Source organism: Onychomys torridus, chromosome 1, assembly GCF_903995425.1.
Source record: "Onychomys torridus chromosome 1, mOncTor1.1, whole genome shotgun sequence".
NCBI classification, from domain to species: domain Eukaryota; kingdom Metazoa; phylum Chordata; class Mammalia; order Rodentia; family Cricetidae; genus Onychomys; species Onychomys torridus.
In genome coordinates this window covers 60,880,471-60,897,533 of record NC_050443.1, presented here as the reverse complement: position 1 = coordinate 60,897,533, position 17,063 = coordinate 60,880,471, and the positions used below count along the sequence as shown (strand labels likewise).

Sequence of the window (17,063 nt, the reverse complement as noted above, 5' to 3'; positions counted from 1 at the left end):
ACATGTTTTTAAGGCTGGGATGTGTCTTAGTTGGCCGCATACTTTAAGCCATGGGTTTCACCTCACATATTGCATAAACTAGGCATGGTGGTGCATGCCTTAATTCTTGGACTTGGACAATGGCAGCAGGAAGATCAGAAGTTCAAGACCATCTTTAGCTACATAGTAAATTGAAAGCCAGCCAGGATAAATGAGATTCTATTTTTCAACTCTTTTTTTCTTATTTTAGTTTTTCAAGACAGGACTTTCCCATGTAGTTTTGGTGCCTGTCCTGGATCTCGCTGTGTAGACCAGGCTGGCCTCAAATTCATAGAGATCCACCTGACTCTGCCTTCCGAGTGCTGGGATTAAAGGCGTGCGCTACTACCACCCAGCCCTATTTTTAAGGAAAGAGTCATGCTTTTAAGATCAACTCCTAGAAAGTGATTTCCTGATCCTTCTGATCCCACATGGAGAAATCCATGGCTTGGGTTCTTCATGCCGAGGTGGCAGAAGTAGCTTGAGACACCAAAACCGGACAAAATGGGCTGTCTGAGGGGCTGGCCAGTGCGGTGCCTGCAGGTGTACGGGACAAAATGGCCGTCTAAGGGGCTGGCCAGTGCGGTGGTGCCTGCAGGTGTACAGGACAAAATGGGCTGTCTAAGGGGCTGGCCAGTGTGGTGCCTGCAGGTGTGCAGGTGCTGAAGTGCCGTCTCTGCTCTGCCAGCCTTTGTTGTGTGTGTTCTTGTTTGTAGGATGTGGTTTCCCATAGTAAAAAGCTTACCAAGAAGAACAAGGAGCAGCTGTCTGATATGATGATGATTAACAAGCAGAAGGGAGGCCTCAAGGCCCTGAGCAAGGAGAAGAGGGAGAAGCTGGAAGCCTACCAGCACCTGTTTTACTTACTGCAGGTCAGTGGCTCGGGGGGGTTGGGTGTGCAAAACCTTCTGAGTTCTTCCTCGTGGAAACCTTCCCACAGACCCCTCCGGGAGTCTTGCCTGCTTGCCCACTGAGGGGCATGGAAGGGCTGTCTTGTTCTTCTTCTGTATATTGTAATCCCTGACGGTTTACAAAGCATGAGTGTGAGAGGGAAAGCTCAAGCCTCTGCCCTAGACTGAGAACTCCGCCAGTTAAGGAACCTGGGAGCAGGAGAAGGAGAAGGAGGAGGCTCCCGGGGAGCAGGAGAAGGAGGCTCCCCAGGGAAGAGCACCCCAGCTGCTTATCTAATACCAAATGATCAGCCCTGAAAACACTTGTACAGACCAAGCAGGTTATACTTATGTGTTTATATACCAAGGATGAGAGAAAAAGAGGCCATGAGTTTGAGAGAGCAAGGGAGGGTATATATAGGTGGGACTATGGGGGAGGAGGAGGGAATCATAGAATTATAATTTCGGGTTGGGGATTTAGCTCAGTGGTAGAGCACTTACCTAGCAAGCACAAGGCCCTGGGTTCAATCCTCAGCTCAAAAAAAAAAAGATAATATCAAAAAAAATTATTAAAAAAAGCATGGATTAAAAGAAAAATCAACCATTATATTATCTAAAAGTTTCTGATCTGTTGGTTTTATTTCAGACCAACCCCACCTATCTGGCTAAGCTGATCTTTCAGATGCCTCAGAACAAGTCCACCAAGTTCATGGACTCTGTCATCTTCACACTGTACAACTACGCCTCCAACCAGCGAGAGGAGTACTTGCTGCTGCGACTCTTCAAGACGGCACTCCAGGAGGAGATCAAGTATGGACGGATGGGGTGGGCCACAGGCAGGCCTCTCCCATCACCAGAGACACTCAGAGTTCAGACTCAGGCTAGCCTTTGCCTTTCCTTGGTCTCAATTTGTGAGAAATACTCTTTTCAAAAGTATCCACTTTAAAATAGCTAGTATAAAGTATTAGTAACTACCTAGTGTCACGGTGCACTCCTGAAATCCCAGCATTTTAGAGGTGGGGCGGGAGGTTAATAGTTAATAGAATTAATGCCCAGAACAGGTCTTCATATTCAGGGCCTTGCAAAGCATTCCTGTGTCGAGTGTGGCCACCTGTCCATCCCTGTCTAGTCTGTCAAGAGGCATGAAAGACCTTTTAATCCTGCAACTGAACCAAACTCGACAGTAGCTGATTCTTAGCGGTTATTTCTATAGTGTAGTTATTATAGTTATGAGTGACTTCTTAAGAGAGAGCCAAGTGGGGCTGGCAAGATGGCTCAGTGGGTACAAGGTGCTTGCTGCCAAGTCTGATTGTGGGAGGCCAGCGCCTACGTTTTAAAGGGTTCCTATGAGGAGGAGAGAGGAATAAGAAACTTTTAAATAGCCGGGTGGTGGTGGTGGTGGTGCACGCCTGTAATCCCAGCAATTGGGAGGCAGAGGCAGGTGGATCTCTGTGAGTTCAAGGCCAGCCTGGGCTACAGAGTGAGATCCAGGAAAGGCACAAAACTACACAGAGAAACCCTGTCTCCAAAAACAAAAAAAACAACAACAACAACAACAACAAAAGGAAACTTTTAAATAGAAAGATAGTGGAGAGGAGACAGACAGCAACACAGGATAGCTTCGGGAAGACTTGGATCAAAATCCACTGGCCCCTTCTGTCTCTACAAAAGGGCTTTTTATAACAACTAAGGGGTGGGGCAAATGACCTTCCCCTTGCTAGATCAAAGCACACCGCACAGCCAAGTGCAGACTCCCAAACACCTGGTAACCACACCTGTCATTCCCCTAGGGAGCCTTGTTGGGTAAAGCAAGCTCAGATCTCACTAGGAAACCTCTGTGGGTCTCCACATCTGATGTCCTGAGTTCAGTCCTCAGACCCACATGGTAGAGAGAACTGGTTTATTCTCTGGCCTACACACACGTTCTACATAATAACAACATGTAATTTATAAAAGAAAGAGCAGGCCAGGCATGGTGGCCTACCTATAATCCCAGCATTCAAGAGGCAGAGGCAAGAAAATCATAGACCCTGTCTCAAACAAAATACAAAATGTATTGCCAGGAGGCAGAGGCAGGAAGATTAGGAGTTTGAGGCCAGCCTCAGCTACATAGAGAGACCTTAACTCAGGGGAAAACGATGTTATGGTACTGGTCCTAATATGAAGAGTCCAACTGAGTGAGCAGCTACCGGAAGTTCTGTGAATATTGGGAAATGCTTCCAGAGGAAGACATGATGTGGCTCCAGAAGAATGTCTTTAAGTTGATAGATTCTGGTAAAATTAGTTTTAAGTTTAATTTGTGTTTGATATCTTATAGGTCAAAGGTGGATCAGATTCAAGAAATCGTGACAGGAAATCCTACGGTTATTAAGATGGTTGTGAGTTTCAACCGTGGTGCCCGGGGCCAGAATGCCCTCCGACAGATCTTGGCCCCTGTTGTGAAGGAGATTATGGATGACAAATCGCTCAACATCAAGACCGACCCTGTGGATATTTACAAGTCTTGGGTTAATCAGATGGAGTCTCAGACGGGAGAGGCAAGGTATGATCAGAACACCTTTCCTTTCATGTGTTTGTTGTTCTCTATATGTTTTTAGAAATGCGGTTATTTTTGATTTACAATAGTAATTGTTTGAATAACTTTTCTACACTGCATTTATAATCTCAGTGTTTGGAATCTGGAGGCAGGAAGCTCAGTCATAGCTACATAATGAGTTCCAGGCCAGCATAGACTACATGAGATCCTGTCTTTCCAAAGGAAGCACATGCACACATTCACTCTCACACTCACACTCACACATACACATACACACACATACACAACTTTTCCTTTGAGAATGGTGATTTAAGTTGATAATTCACTTATTAGGCAAATATTTATCAAGTTCTTGTTATATACTGGCGTTAGATACATAGTAGTGAACGAGGCGTGGGTGAGGTAGCTCAGTGATTAAAGACGTTTCCTGTGCAGTCCTGGAGAACTGAATTCCACCTCCAGAGTTTATGTAAAAGTGGAGAGAACCAGCCCCAACAGAGTTGCCCTCTGACTCTCCCCATAACAATCAAAGAAAGGAAGAAGAAGAGCTCTAACTGGTTGACACAGACTCACTCCCTTTCCCTTCATAGTTCATCTTGGAAGAGCTGACAGACAGGTAAATAAAAATTACAGCCAAGGAAAGGGTGTCAGAGCTCTTGGTAAGGTATTCTGCCGAGTACAGGAGAGCGCTCATGTTGGCAGGTGGTTAGGGAAAACCATCTGCGGAGACAGGACTCATAGCTGGACCTAGAGGATACGGTGGTGTGTACTGCCCTGCAGTGGGGAGCCTAGGACCTGACAAGACCCTGGGGTAACTGGAGCAGTAGAATGGGACCGGTCACGCAGATTGGGATGGGGGAGAGGCTGTGGGTGGATGGTGACCTGTGCCTGAGTCAAATGAATGCATGTGTTTGGGGAGCTGAGTCTGCCCGAGTGAACTCCAGCCACCAGAAGGAGATCTAAAGCAAAGGCTTGACAGTCAAACGTGGGAATGCTGGGAACAGGAAGTCCAGGGAGCCGCCCTGCTTTTGGTTTTACACAGGTGGAGGGAGGACCCAGAGACTGACCAGTGAGCAGCTCTGTCTCTGGTTTTCCTTTGAGGCAGGTTAGACAGCAGGTAGCTCGCTGGGGCTTGGTGGAGTAGCTTTTCACACCTTTGTCCTTCAGCCTGCAAGCCGGGCATGGTGGCTCGCACATGGAAAGCCGGCACTTCGGGGCCTGAGGCGGATATTCAAAGTTAGCTGCAAAAATGTGTCCTTTACGGACCAGTAACAAAATCTTCTGTGTTGCTACTGATTTTAGTGTGCTTAAGTCTGTCACCAGGATTGCAATCTTTGCCTGTCTTTCTCTTTACTTCTTGTGCTGGGAACGAATCACTCAGGTCAGCTCTCAGCTCTACCTCTCCACCATCTTTATCTGGGAAGTTTGGCCTGTCCCCCAGGCCGTCTTAGGTAGCGGCCCCATGAACGCTGCCTGAGGTTACTAAGTTACTCCTCTAGACGATCAATGAGTCTGTCATTTACAAATCAGAATTCCACTGGCCAGTTCAGGATTTTTTTCTTGTTAGTGTTGGTAAGGAACTGTCTCCAGATTTTCATAACATGGAAATAGTGTTTTTTTTCAGTACTAGTACCTATGAGGCATGGAAAGCCACCCAGCACGTGAGCACCACGCCCCTCCCCCTCCCCCAGCATTTTCCCCTTCTAGTTAATCACCCCACACAGCAGACTCGGACCTTGTCACCTCTTAAGGAGAAGTATCATCTCTATATTCTTATTTTCCCTCCCCTTGAGCCACATGGTGGTGGCGCACGCTTTTAGTCCCAGCACTCGAGAGGCAGAGGCCAGCCTGGTCTACAGAGCAAGTTCCAGGACAGCCAGGGCTGCACGGGGAAATCCTGTCCCCAAAGCAAGACAAACAAAGCAGAAGTTCCTCTTCTCGGCATTCTTTTCTCTGACCGCAGCCACCGGCCTTTGTGGTTTGGATTCTTTGGCTTGTTACTATTTTTGTTTTATTTATTAACTTTTGTACAGTGCTGAGGATCAAACCCAGGACCTTGTACACGGTAGACAGTGCTCTGCCCCTGAGCCACTCTCCCAAACAAACGTGAGGTTACAGCGAATTTTACCAGTATAAAAGAGACAACGTAGAGCTTACAAATTAAACACGCCGCTTGTACAAATCCCGTCCTGGCTGTCATTTAGTGTGTTATGGCATTGTACACCGCCTGCTTGTCTTGCCTTGCCATGGCGACTGGACCAACTCACCGTACATCTGTCCCTCGGCTTCAGTTCTGGTGGCCTTGGGCACTGCTTAACTTGTGGCCACGTGACCGTATTCTCTCCCTCCCTGGCTACTCCCCCACCCCTACACTAAGTCTCCCTCTGTCTCTCTCATCAGGTCACCTGGTTTATATTTAGGGACACTTGGATAATCTAAGATAGTCATCACTTTTTTTTTTTTTAAACTTTGAAAGTACCAGAGACCTTTCCTGTCTCTCAACTCCGTGTCTTTCTTTCCTCCCTGTGAAGTATAGGTCCCTGTTGTAGCATGTCTGTTATTGTCATGCTAGCTGGTCTTTTTCTTTTCTTTTGGACAAGTCCTTATGCATCCCAGGCTGGCCTTAAATTCATCTGTGTAGCGGCAGTTGACTTGGAGTTCTTGACCCTTCCACCTCCCAAGCATGCACTAGAGGCTGATTTATGTGGTGTTGGGGGTTGAACCCAGGGCTTGGTGTCTGCCACTGGCCCCACCCTCAGCGTCTCACACCTGCCTCTTCTGACTAACAGTACTCCTTCAGTTCTGTGTGTGCCTGCCTCCTCTAACATCCAGAGGTACCAAGTTCTATCCGCTGTGCTGTGTCTCTTCAGTCCCGTGGACCTTCTTGGTCTCCATTGTTTTTTGTTTGTTTGTTTGTTTGTTTTTGGTTTTTTGAGACAGGGTTTCCCTGTGTAGCTTTGTGCTTTTCCTGGAACTCACTTAGCCCAGGCTGGGCTCGAACTCACAAAGATCTGCCTGGCTCTGCCTCCCGAGTGCTGGGATTAAAGGCGTGCGCCACCACTGCCCGGCCTTGGTCTCCATTGTTACACCTGCATCTTTGTTGATACTCATCGTCCCTGGATCAAGTGGGACATCAGTTTCCACATCCCCCGTCTATGTCTGTCTGTCCATCTTTAACTCCTTGTGCTGAGCTAGGGCAATCTTTCCTCCAAATGTAGAACTTCCTTTAAACTGTGTGTGTGTCTGTGTTGGGGGTAAGGGAGTATGTGGAGGTCAGAGGACAGCTTCGCAAGGTTGGCTCTCTCTTTCCACCCTTCTGTGGGTTCTGGGGACCAAACTCGAGCCTCCAGATTTGCATGACAGGCCCTTTGACCTGCTGCGGCATCTCGATTCTCCAGAACCTCAGAAGCCAGACTTAGCAGATGTCTGGGATCCTCCTGACCCGATCGATAGCCCTTTTCACTCTTGATTCTCTCCTGTCTGCTCTCCGTGTGTGTGTGTGTGTGTGTGTGTGTGTGCGTGTGTGTGCGTGTGCGCCCGCATGTGCGCGCGTGCGCGTGTAGATGCCCCTCCTAGAAGACCCTTCATCTCCGTTTTCTTGAGCTGAGGTGTCTGTCTGTCCCCGGGGTCGGGAGCCTTCCTTCCTTTCTCCAGTCTGAGTAGAGGCTCCCCCTGTGGCCCACAGTGCGTTGTTTTTCTTCATTGTGGAGGATTAACCCCGGGGCCGTGGGTGCGCTAGCTAAGTGCTGCCTCACGGAGCTAGCCTGGAGCCCATACAGTATGTTTATAATTACTGCTTGTATGTCTCTGCTGCCGTGAGAGAGACTCCACAGATGTGATGTCTTCAGTACTTACTGTCTCTAAGTGCTTATCAGAATACCTGACACAGAAGACATCCCATTCTCAGTTGAGAAGGCAAGTTCAAATCTTAGCCCTAGCTTTTACCTGCTGTGTGCAGAGGAGCTTAAGTTAGCTAATCCTTCTGGGTCTTTCTAGTTATAAAAGATGAGTTTCCTGCCTCGAGCTATGGTCTAACATTGCTGGGGGTCATTTCTGTCTTCTTAGCAAACTGCCCTATGATGTGACCCCTGAGCAAGCCTTGTCTCATGAGGAAGTGAAGACAAGGCTAGACAACTCCATCAGAAACATGAGGGCTGTGACAGACAAATTCCTCTCAGCCATCATCAGCTCTGTGGACAAAATCCCGTGAGTGCCGTCAGTTATTACCCCGAATAAAGCCTGCCTGGCATTGATGATGTTCTCTGTGGCCCTGACCTCCTCTGTTTTGTCCATCCCCCAGTTATGGGATGCGCTTCATTGCCAAAGTGCTGAAGGATTCGCTGCACGAGAAGTTCCCTGACGCTGGTGAGGACGAGCTGCTGAAGGTAAGAATCTGAAAACTGGTGGGGCCCTGCCCCCCTCGGAGCCGTTAGAGGCAGCTTAGAAACCTAGCCCTGACCGTAGACCAGCAGGAAGTGCCTGAGTGTCAGTTCTGGAGCAGCTCTCCTTGACTGTGAGCCTCAAAAGCGATTGTAAATAGAAGACAAGATAGCCTTTCTAATCAGCTTCCTTTCCTTTGAGAGGCACACTGAGTATAGGAAGTGGGATTTTCTCCTGAGCGCTCTTTTCTCGGAAGCATTGCTCCCTCTCCTGGTGGCCAGGTGAATAGCAGCAAGCTCGGTGGCCCTGCTAAGGCTTCGCTGCTGACTCTTCCTACTCGGCTGCACTCTTCCGATTTATTTACTTTTATTTTTTTAATCTGAACGCTTTTCTCTTCTCTCTCCTAGTTCTGTGCTTTCCTACAGTGAGGCCTCGATTCTAGACTTTCTGTTCAGGTGAATTAATTTTGTTTTGTTTTCTGGAACTCTAGGGGAGATGCCATGATTGCCCTTGAGTTCTCCCTTGGCCTTTGCAGTCTGCAGCATGTGGATGGTGGGGTTGGACTGATGTCATTGTGCTAGATAGGTCATCTTAGGAATCTGCTTCCGCTGTGTGCCATAGCTTCCTAAGAGCCCGCCCGTGAAACCCAAAAGCGCAGGTGGGTGGCAGCAGCCTTAGCTGCTACTGTCACATGGGAACAGAAGATGCCCTGACATGTTGGATCACACAGCTTAAATGTCACTTATCCGTTCTGAATCCATTCTTTTATTCATCCTGGTAGTAGTTTTCAGTTCTCTTGTTCCCCCATACACCCCAGAATTTTTTTTTTTTATTATTTATTTTGAATTCTAGGTCTTGAAGGAAGGTATATGTGCATGTATGCATGTTGGCGTGTATTTTTTGCTTACCTTTTCCTCACAGGACTGCATTTTCTCATTTCATTGCTAGCAAAGTCAACTGGCTTCTTCGGCAGTGTGGTCTTTAATGCCCATGCTTCTGTTTCAGATTATTGGTAACTTGCTTTACTACCGATACATGAACCCGGCTATCGTTGCTCCCGATGCCTTCGACATCATTGACCTGTCGGCAGGGGGCCAGCTCACCACAGACCAGCGCAGAAATCTGGGCTCCATCGCAAAGATGCTCCAGCACGCGGCTTCCAATAAGATGTTTCTGGGTGATAATGCCCACTTAAGCATCATTAATGAGTATCTTTCTCAGTCCTACCAGAAATTTAGGTAAGGGGCAAAGTAGAGGATACGTAACCCAACCTTTTATGACACTTGGTCTGTGTTTGGTATAAGGGTAATGTTGACCTCACAAGATGAACTGAGAGGTGTTCTCTCTAGGGGAGAGTTTTGCGTATCTTTGTTGTTGTTGTTGTTGGGAGGTTTTGTTTGTTTGTTTGTTTTGTGTTGTGGGTTTTTTTGTTTGTTTTTATCTTGTTTTCCAAAATATGGTTTCTTTGTGCAGTCTTGGAACTCTCTGTCTAGACCAGGCTGGCCTCAAACGAAGAGATCTGCCTGCCTCTGCCTCCTGAGTGCAAGACTAACGGTGTGTGCCACCACCACCTGGCTAGTTGAGTGATTCTTGTGGGTGGAAATAAAACTGGCCAGAGAACTAACTGTCAGTATCCCAAGGCTGCCAGGCAGGAATTGAACAGCAAACATGTGGCCATTTTTCTCGAATGTCATTGTCTTGGCTGTTAGTGTCTGGACCCGGAGCTGGGAAGGTCTGAGTGCCCTCTCCACAGGTTGCATGCCAACACCACCTGCTGCTGCTTATTTTCAGACGGTTTTTCCAAACTGCTTGTGACGTCCCAGAGCTGCAGGATAAATTTAACGTGGATGAATATTCTGATCTAGTCACCCTCACCAAGCCAGTAATCTACATTTCCATTGGCGAAATCATCAACACCCACACTGTAAGTGTTGCCCTTAATTACTTAATTTCATCACACTGCCTTTAATTACCTTCCCTGGCACCTGTTTCCTCTCTGATGGCCAGGTATCTCATTTTGCTGTGATCTTGTTTTGTTTTGGTTTTTTTTTTTTTTTCAAGACAGGGTTTCTCTGTAGCCCTGGCTGTCCTGGAACTTGCTCTGTAGACCAGGCTGGCCTTGAACTCAGAGATCCGCCTGCCTCTGCCTCCCAAGTGCTGGGATTAAAGACGTGCGCCGTCACCTCCTGTACTTTGCTGTCATCTTAACTGACCATAGCCCCTTGTGTTGTCTTTCTTTTCTGTTGCTGCTCTTTGATGGTGACGGGTCTCGTGCTTGCTACGTGCTCTGTCTTTGAGCCACACCCCAGCTCTGCTTCATAGTTGACATATCTGCTGCTCTGCAAGTTACCCCTAAGCCACCTGCATCAGAATCATCCATGCTGACATTGATACGTGATGTTTGCCAGATGTATGACAGGTGTCCTGACCCAGAATCCCTAGGAATGGACTCCAAAGAGTGCATTGAGAACACAGACTCAATGGCTTGATAAATACTCTTTTATACCAGCCATCTGCCTCACTCCCTTCACATGGCCCAGAGCACCAGTTTCTTTTCCTCTGTGGCTGTGGAGTTCTCCTTTGAAAGCTCCCTGTTTATACGGATTTTTCAGACAGTTTCCTTCTCCCTTTGGGGACATGTACATCAAGCAGTAGTACATACATGAGGACATTAGCTGGGATACTAGCATGCTTGAGGCTTGGTGACATGGCACTAAGATGTCTTGATGCTTCTTTTCTGAATAAAAAGACTGTACATTGGCAGAGTTTAAAACCCGGCATTAGAAAACAATAACAAGCCGGGCAGTGGTGGCGCACGCCTTTAATCCCAGCACTCGGGAGGCAGAGGCAGGCGGATCTCTGTGAGTTCGAGGCCAGCCTGGTCTACAGAGCGAGTTCCAGGAAAGGCTCCAAAGCAACAGAGAGAAACCCTGTCTTGAAAAACAAAAAGAGAAAAGAAAAAAGGAAAGGAAAAAGCAAAGCAAAACAAAACAAAAACAACCAAAACAAGCTATGTCCCCGGAACCCTGAGTAAATCTCAGTATGTCATTGTATTGGTGCTTGTTGGGTGTAGTGATGAACTGAGTCTGTGTCCTGTGACTTTCTTACGTGGGAGCATTTAAATGGAGAGGGAGCAAGGCCAGGATTTCCTGGTGTTTCACAGTGCACGCTGCCCCATGAAGTTCAGTGTGTTGCTTGGGCCCTCATGCTCTTTACTAGGTTAGCCTGTTTGTCTTTGGTGTGGTAGTCTTGCTGTCTGGCCTCTTGTGCAGATCCCTGTTGGGCCTTGCCGCTGGGGACAGAGGGTTGGGGGTGAACAGGGGTCAACCACTGTCCTTGCAGCTCCTGTTGGACCATCAGGATGCCATCGCCCCAGAGCACAATGACCCCATCCACGAACTGCTGGACGACCTTGGCGAGGTGCCCACCATTGAGTCCCTGATAGGTAATGTTCTTAATTAGCTTCTAAAAGCTGAGAGGGGAACCTGGCAGAGATCAGTGTCTCTCTGATTTTGCACTGTATCAAATTCTAGATACTCTGTAAGAGACAAAAGCAATGTAGGCCCCAGTCTATGAGCAGCTGAGTCCAGTGAAACAGATACTTTCAAACACAAAGTCAAAAATAATCATATGTAATTAGAAAGTGTAAGTCTTATAAAGGAAAGGCTATTTTGAGGGAGAAATTCAATGTTACAGTGTTGAAATTTTTTGAGATGGGGGCAGGGTCTCACTTTGTAGTCCTGTCTGGCTTGGAACTCACTAGAAGACCAGGCTGGCTTCACATTCCCAGAGATCTACTTCTCTCAGCCTCCTGAAGGCTGGACTAGAGGTGTGCACCGCTGTGCCCTGTGAAATGGTTTTTCACACATTTATGAAGTTACTGTATTCTGGACCCTTTTCCTTAACCATCTGGCATATTTTCCTTTACTTCTCAGTAAAAACTGCTTACCACACACAAATGTGTTGGTTTCTCAAGAGTCACACTGGACCTGCATCATATTTATTTGTATTATTTTCCCTCCAAAGTGTCTTTTTATTACATTGTCTCTTTCTATGCTCCCCCAAACTCTAGGGGAAAGTTGCGGCAATTTAAATGACCCCAACAAGGAGGCCCTGGCTAAGACAGAGGTGTCCCTCACCTTGACCAACAAGTTCGATGTGCCTGGTGACGAGAATGCAGAGATGGATGCTCGGACCATCCTGCTGAAGTGAGTATTGGAAGGAACGACCATGCTGGCCTCTCTTGACTGTCACAGTACGCATCACCCGGTACTGGACTTGGCACAGGACTTAGTTTGCTAACCTACAGTTACAGTCTAGAACTCCTCCCCTGTGCCACCTGTTTGGTTCCCGTCTTCCTTGTGCCAGTGACTGCCCCTGTGGGTGCTGCAGCTGCTGCTGAGACCCCGTGACAAGGAGGTAGAGCACACAGCCGTGTTAAAACCCGTTCCCATCTCCTTGCAGCACAAAACGTTTAATTGTGGATGTCATCCGGTTCCAGCCAGGAGACACCCTGACTGAAATCCTAGAGACACCAGCCACCAGTGAACAGGTACACGAAGGTTCCAAACTCATCTTCCTAAACTGGATAAGCTCCTCTATGGTGGGCGCATCCCTCGATGGGGGATAGGGAAGGGATTGGACCCTAGGGTGAGCATGGGTCTAACTTTGGGACAGTCATAATTCGGGCTCATCTGAACTGAGACAGTTGGTGACTCCTAAATCCAGAAGATGTTCTTAGGACGTGAAACTCCCTTGCCCTTACAAGCAGACAAGAAAATAGAGAGGAAGAAGGAGAGGGAGATGGAGAATATAGAATGGATGAGAATTTAATCTGCAACGGAACAGTCTGTCTAGTAATTTAATGACTGTCTGTAGCTGTTATTATATGAAGTGCCTTAGTTGTGTCTATACAAGTGCAGGATGCGGCTGTCAAGGAAGCCGAGCATCTGGATTCGCAGTGGTGCTTTGCTAGGTGGAAGGAGATGGCGCACCTTGACGTTCCTCCTCATCTGGCATTTAGTACAGGGTGGAGATCTGCAGCGGAGTTTGAGAACTCTGCATTCGAGTGCAGATAGGCTGTATGAGTCCACGTTTAGGGTTCCCGTGATGAACTTACCAAGAAGGTTTTTTGTTGTTTTTGTTGTTTTCATCTGTAGGAGGCTGAACATCAGAGGGCCATGCAGAGACGCGCTATCCGGGATGCCAAAACCCCTGACAAGATGAAAAAGTCAAAACCCATGAAGGAGGATAGTAACCTCAGCCTTCAGGAGAAGAAGGAGAAAATTCAGACTGGCCTCAAGAAGCTAACAGAGCTTGGGACCGTGGACCCAAAGAACAAATACCAGGAACTCATCAACGACATTGCCAAGGTACTGCATGTGGGCAGAGTGGCGGCCCGGCCTTGTTTACAGCTGCTGTAGGAGCTCAGACAGACAGAAGCCGATCCGACCACAGCATAGCTTCTCATATGCAGACTGGTACAGTCTCAGGACCGGTCTCTGACCCTCACACCAGGACTTCACGCCCTGAGGTGGATTTTTTGTTTGGTCTAAATTCATGAGTCAAGCTTCCAGTGTCTGAGTTTTTCGTTACCCGTGAAGAATCCTTCAGGCCTTTCTCATAATTGCTATGGAATATATAAAGTTGGTGATCATATAATCGACTTGATTTGTGAGAACCACCCCAAGCCAGGGCTCAGCGTTCTAATTTCACTGAGATAATGCTGCGCTGCTTGCACCGAAGAGCTTGGTTCTTTTCCTTCCCTCTCAGGATAGCATGTTTATGAGGTTTAGACAGCTTTGTAAGTAAAGTCGCAAAACACAAAAATCTGAGCACACAGCTCCCTGTTGTTAGAGGACACAGGCAGATGAGAGCTGACTTTCTTTAGGCTGTGAACACGGGTCGCTGCCTGTTCCGAACAGTTGGCATGTTTGAGTGCTGCTCAGCTGGGTTATAGAGGGCCTGGAGGGTGATGGTTCCGGAGGCACAGGCTGCCTGTCCTCGTTTTCCTGATTGTCATGGCTGTGTCCCAGGACATCCGGAATCAGCGGAGATACCGACAGAGGAGGAAAGCCGAGCTGGTGAAATTGCAGCAGACGTACGCGGCTCTGAACTCTAAGGCCACCTTTTATGGAGAGCAGGTGGATTACTACAAGAGCTATATCAAAACCTGCTTGGATAACTTGGCCAGCAAGGGCAAGTGAGTCTTGGTTTTTAATTCTTCCCGGGCAAGGGTTGGAGGGGTGGGAAGAAGTAGAAACTGCCCCAGAGTGACAGAGAAAGAAGGGTTTTAATTTGTCACTAACTTTGCTACTGTTAATGTGGGGAGGGGAGGGCGCATGGGTGGCACTCTGAGGACAACTCTCAGGAGTCCTCTCTGTCCACCGTAGCTTTCAGGAGCTGTGACCTGAACCCAGGTCCTCAGGGCCTTAAAAATTATTTTCATTTCATTTTATTTACTTAAGTTCTGCAGAGTCTCAGAAAATTCAGTAGGCTGGTGAACTCACCATGTAGCCGAGGCTGGCCTTGAGCACCTGATGCTCTTGACTCAACCTTACCAGTATTTATTTGTGTTTGTGTGCATTCGTGCGTTATACACATGCTTGAGTACAGCACACATGTGAGGTCAGAGGGCTGCTTTTAAGAATGGACTCTCCTCACCCCTTGTTGAGGCTGGGTCTCTGCGTACTCTGGCTGGCCCGCAGTGTCTGAGGGATGGACTTGTCTCCTCCTCCCGTCTCACTGTGGGAGTGCTGAGATTACAAATACACACACCGCTGTAGCCAGCGTTACGTGTGGGTTCTGGGGATCGAACATGGGTCTTCAGGTTGTGCAACAAGTGCTTCTACCTTGCACCGTGGGCTTGTGAGGGCTTGGTCCAAAACTGACAGGGGAGCTCTGGCACACTCCTAAGTTGACAGGGGAGCTCTGGCACAGTCCTAAGTTCATGGCCTTGTTCTCCAGTGTGACTTAAACTAAAGGTGGAAGCGAATAGAAATGTCCAGTTTTGCAGAGGTCGTTTGGGCCAGTCCTCACGTGTGTCTGCCCTTTTAGAGTTATGTGTCTCTGTGCTGGTGTGTGAGTTTCCGGCCTCACTTCCCTGGTGTCCAAGGCATCTAGCAGATTACTTACAGTCATCACAATGTGGTTCTGTTTCCTTTTGCAGGGTCTCCAAAAAGCCTAGGGAAATGAAAGGCAAGAAAAGCAAAAAGATTTCTCTGAAATACACAGCAGCAAGACTACATGAAAAGGGAGTTCTTCTGGAAATTGAGGACCTCCAAGTAAATCAGTGAGTGTTTCCTTTTTATGTATGTGCTAGTGTCTGTGCGTGTGTGTGCGTGTGTGTGTGTGTGTGTGTGTGTGTGTGTGTGTGTGTGTGTGTGAACACGGAGGCCAGTGACCAGTCGGGTACCCTCTTCCTCTTCACCCTCTCTGAGGCACGCTCTTCACTGAATCTGGAGCTCATCAGTTCCACTAGGCTTCTAGCTGGCAAGCCCCCGGGCTCTGCCTGTGTCTACCACCCCCGTGCCCAGTGCCATGGTTACAGGGATGCACTGCCAGGCCCAGGTTTTTACATTGGATGTTGGGGATCTGAACTTGAGGTCGTCATGCTTGGGCAGTAGCACTTTTCCTGCAGAGACATTTTCTCCCATATTTCCACTTTAACTTGGTTTAAGAAACTTTTTTTTTTTTTAAATTTTGAATTCATTCTTTTGTTATCTTATTGTTCTTACTTCTCTTTCTAGGGGGCTTTTTAAATATATTTCATATATTATAAAAATATGTTTTTAACGTGCAGAGCTATGTTTTACAAACAGTTCATTAACCTGGCAATAAAAGAGAATGCATTTTTAAAATTATGTTTATTTTATATGTGTGCAGACACATAGTGCACACATGCAGGCCAGAGGACAACTTGCAGAAGTTGGTTCTCTCCTTATACCACGTGGGTCCCCGGGATGCACCTCTAGTAACCAGGCTTGAGGACAGGTGCCTTTATTCCCCAAGAGTTTGCCACCTGAGAACGAATTTCTTTTTCTTATTTGTCCCAGGCATGTTGACACCAGAGTGTGTACACACCTCATCATAATCTCACCTCTTAGAAGCAGGAAGCCATTCCTTCATTTTCTGTGTCTGACCAAGACACACTGCCTTAGGTACTGTTCTATTGCTGTGACAAAACCCAGTGACCACAGCAACTTATGAAAGGAAGCATTCTTTTCAGAGCATTAGTCCATGATCATCATGGCAGGGAAGTGGGCAGCAGGTGGGCAAGGATGGCACTGGAGAAGAAGCAGAGAGCTCATATGAGCCACAGGTAGTAAGCAGACAGAGAGAGCAAGACTGGGCCTGTGTGGGCTTTGACATCTCAAAGCCAGTGGCACACCTCCTCCAATAAGACCACACCCCCTAGTCCTTCCCAAACAGTTCCACTCACTGGGGCCCAGTCACTCAAACGTATGAGCCTATGGGAGCCATCCTCATCGAAACCACCATGCATGCCCAGAAAAAGCATCCACTCTGTCCCACATAGGGGTCAACTGCATCCTTCCCGGAAGCCCAGCTGGCTTTGCCCCTGGGTCAGAACAGTTCAGGTCTCTGACCCAGTGTCCTCTGGCAGCCCTAGCCTGCGTGGTTAGAAAGAACACATTTAGCTTGGACTGCTGACCATCCCTTCCTTTGTTTCGGAAGGTTCTAAGCTCTTCTGATTCTGAAATATGTATGACTGACTGACCTTTCAAAGCAGGGCAAAGCATGAGAGAGGCACCTGGGATGCCATGGGCTGAAGGGAGACTCTTGAGGTAGTACACTTCCTTCTGTGCTTTTGCTCAGAGGAAGGTAATCCGTCTGCTGTGTGCCCAAGTAATCTACCTCACTTTGAACATGAATTAGGGTATTGTTGGTTGTCATGTATCCAACTTTTATTGGTAATGCTGTATTATAAGACATTTTCATACTTTTTGAAAGTATCTTTGAGCTGGACAATGGTGGTGCATGCCTTTAGTCCCAGCACGCAGGCAGATCTCCAATTTCAAGGCCAGCCTGGTCTACAGGAGTTCCAGGACAGCCAGGGAAACACAGAGAAACCTTATCTTGAAAAGCCAAAAAAAGAAACAAAGAAAGTATCTTTTATAATGGCTACATATTTCCTATCTTCATCTAGTTTAGAGCACTTAATTATACTTTTTATCATATTGCTGCAATATTGATGGCGCTTACATATCGACCAGGGCTTG

At 47.5% G+C, this 17,063-nt stretch overlaps 1 protein-coding gene and 1 long non-coding RNA gene across 2 annotated transcripts in view; one reads left to right on the top strand and one right to left on the bottom strand.

Moving 5' to 3' along the window:
• The window catches only part of Iqgap1 (IQ motif containing GTPase activating protein 1), a 96,209-nt gene that overhangs the window by 73,533 nt on the left and 5,613 nt on the right, over nucleotides 1–17,063 (top strand). The window contains exons 24-36 of the mRNA XM_036185654.1: nucleotides 735–890; nucleotides 1,555–1,718; nucleotides 3,226–3,450; nucleotides 7,510–7,650; nucleotides 7,745–7,829; nucleotides 8,830–9,062; nucleotides 9,616–9,748; nucleotides 11,167–11,269; nucleotides 11,897–12,032; nucleotides 12,289–12,376; nucleotides 12,984–13,196; nucleotides 13,860–14,026; nucleotides 14,993–15,115. Coding sequence (XP_036041547.1) covers nucleotides 735–890; nucleotides 1,555–1,718; nucleotides 3,226–3,450; nucleotides 7,510–7,650; nucleotides 7,745–7,829; nucleotides 8,830–9,062; nucleotides 9,616–9,748; nucleotides 11,167–11,269; nucleotides 11,897–12,032; nucleotides 12,289–12,376; nucleotides 12,984–13,196; nucleotides 13,860–14,026; nucleotides 14,993–15,115 — 1,967 coding nt within the window. The remainder of the gene's footprint in view (nucleotides 1–734; nucleotides 891–1,554; nucleotides 1,719–3,225; nucleotides 3,451–7,509; nucleotides 7,651–7,744; nucleotides 7,830–8,829; nucleotides 9,063–9,615; nucleotides 9,749–11,166; nucleotides 11,270–11,896; nucleotides 12,033–12,288; nucleotides 12,377–12,983; nucleotides 13,197–13,859; nucleotides 14,027–14,992; nucleotides 15,116–17,063) is intronic.
• Nucleotides 14,156–17,063, bottom strand: part of LOC118582656 — a 28,953-nt gene continuing 26,045 nt past the window's right edge. Inside the window, exons 2-3 of the long non-coding RNA XR_004944787.1 lie at nucleotides 15,923–16,109; nucleotides 14,156–15,006 (exon numbers count right to left, since the gene is read on the bottom strand). This is a non-coding gene — a long non-coding RNA (uncharacterized LOC118582656). The remainder of the gene's footprint in view (nucleotides 15,007–15,922; nucleotides 16,110–17,063) is intronic.